We start from the raw sequence: 1,845 nt of genomic DNA, 5'->3' as shown, positions 1-1,845 counted from the left end.
CATTCCTTCCTCCCCCACCATGCCTCCCCTCCTGGGGTCCTCACAGGCCCAGGCTATGTGGGATTACCCATTCCACTCACACATCCCTCTTTCTCTCTCTTTCTTTTCCCAGAACCTGCTCTTCAGCGTCTGCGGACTTACCGTTTGTGCCACCATAATCTGTACTGTCTCAGCTATTGTCTGCTGCATCCAAATATTTTCCCTTGACCTCATGCACACGGTGAGGGGGGAGCTGGGGTCAAGGCCAAGCAGATGGAATGGAGGGGTGGCAGGGGTGTATGTGCTGGGCCTGGGGTTGAGGGGGTGGTGACTACAGTGATTGCTCTGAGCACCAGGGGCTGTAGATCACCCGTTAGGAATGTCTATTATTGTAGGGATGTTAAGGGGGTTCGAGGGGGGTGGTGGTGAGGAGAGGAATGACAGGGAGTAAGAAAGTATGTGATGCCAGTCGGGGGCCAGGAGGGGGGCATTAAAGAGTGGGGCTAGAAGTTGGGTGGGGTCAAGAAGGGCCTAGGTGGGGGTGGGGATGAAGAGTTGATGTTCTGGTGAGGACAGAGCAGGTGGTAACTCTGGATGGAGGTGGGGTCATAAAGAGGAGGAATTGTTTTTGATGGGCAGGGCCAGAGCTGGAGGTCCTGGGTGGAGGCAGGGTTAGAGGAGGGGCCAAGCTGAGCAGCTTTGAGGGCGGGGCCAGAAAATGCAGATGAGGCGGGGAGTTTGGGAGCCGAATAACCAGAAACCTGGGTGATTGCTTGCTCCCCAGCAGCTGACTCCTGAGCGCTCCGTCTCAGGTCCCCTGGGGCCTCTGGGCTGTACCTCCTCGCCCCCGGCCCCGCTCCTGCACACCATGTTGGACTTGGAGGAATTTGTACCGCCTGTGCCCCCACCTCCCTACTACCCCCCAGAGTACACCTGCAGCTCAGAAACAGATGCACAGAGGTGAGGCCTGGCGGACCCCTGCTGGGGAGACGAAGGCAGGGGAAGGGGGCTTCGGCTGCAGCCCTGATTGGTGGGGAGGGTCTTTGGGGAATAGTTCTTCTCCAGGCTCTGACCCTCTCTCTCCCTCTTCCCACCAGCATCACCTATAATGGCTCCATGGACAGCCCAGTGCCCTTGTACCCTACTGATTGCCCCCCTTCTTATGAGGCCGTCATGGGGCTACGGGGAGACAGCCAGGTGAGAGCAAGGCTTGGTGGGGGCCAGGGAGCCAGGGCTAGAGCATGAAGGCTGAGTGAGCTGCAGTCGCTGGATAAAGATGAGAACAGTTCCCATGATCTTATAGCACTAACACATCCACTGCCATCTCTGATCTCCCCAGACCCCGGTGAGGTGGGTGGGGTAGGAACCGTGATTTCTGTTTTACAGAGACGGACACAGAGGCCCACCTAAGTGACTTTACACAGTGACACAGCGGGACGGGAACCTGGAACTCCCCAGTTCTGTCCAGCACAGGGGGGTGGCCATATCAGTGTGCACGGCTGGACCTTTGACCCTTGTGTCTTCCGCAGGCCACTCTGTTTGATCCTCAGCTTCACGATGGCTCCTGCATCTGCGAGCGGGTGGCCTCCATTGTAGATGGTGAGCAGAAAGCGGGGAGGATGGACCAGGGCCGGCGGCCTGGGAGAGCAGAGCCGCGGGGGAGCCAAACGGGGGGAGACAAGGCCGAGGTGGTGGTGTGTGGACAAGCGAGGGCGGGGGCTTTTTGGATCCTGGGCTGAGAGAGAAAACCAGGCAGAGCGGGCCCCCAGAGGCTGGGCCTGAGCAAAGGGAAACTGCCTGGACCTGGGCCGGGCCGGGCCGGTGCCACCCAGCGCCCCCTGCTGCCCACAGTGTCCATGGACAGCG

General features: G+C 59.6%; 1 protein-coding gene across 1 annotated transcript in view; it reads left to right on the top strand.

The window, feature by feature from the left end:
* The window catches only part of FAM189B (family with sequence similarity 189 member B), a 5,749-nt gene that overhangs the window by 1,759 nt on the left and 2,145 nt on the right, over positions 1-1,845 (top strand). Inside the window, exons 4-7 of the mRNA XM_015571684.1 lie at positions 4-220; positions 764-939; positions 1,077-1,176; positions 1,509-1,713. Of these exons, the coding sequence (XP_015427170.1) occupies positions 4-220; positions 764-939; positions 1,077-1,176; positions 1,509-1,713 (698 nt within the window). The remainder of the gene's footprint in view (positions 1-3; positions 221-763; positions 940-1,076; positions 1,177-1,508; positions 1,714-1,845) is intronic.

The sequence above is a fragment of the Myotis davidii genome, unplaced genomic scaffold, assembly GCF_000327345.1.
Source record: "Myotis davidii unplaced genomic scaffold, ASM32734v1 scaffold208, whole genome shotgun sequence".
In the NCBI taxonomy this organism is placed as follows: domain Eukaryota; kingdom Metazoa; phylum Chordata; class Mammalia; order Chiroptera; family Vespertilionidae; genus Myotis; species Myotis davidii.
The sequence above is the reverse complement of the archived record's forward strand: the minus strand, read 5'-3'. Positions and strand labels throughout refer to the sequence as shown.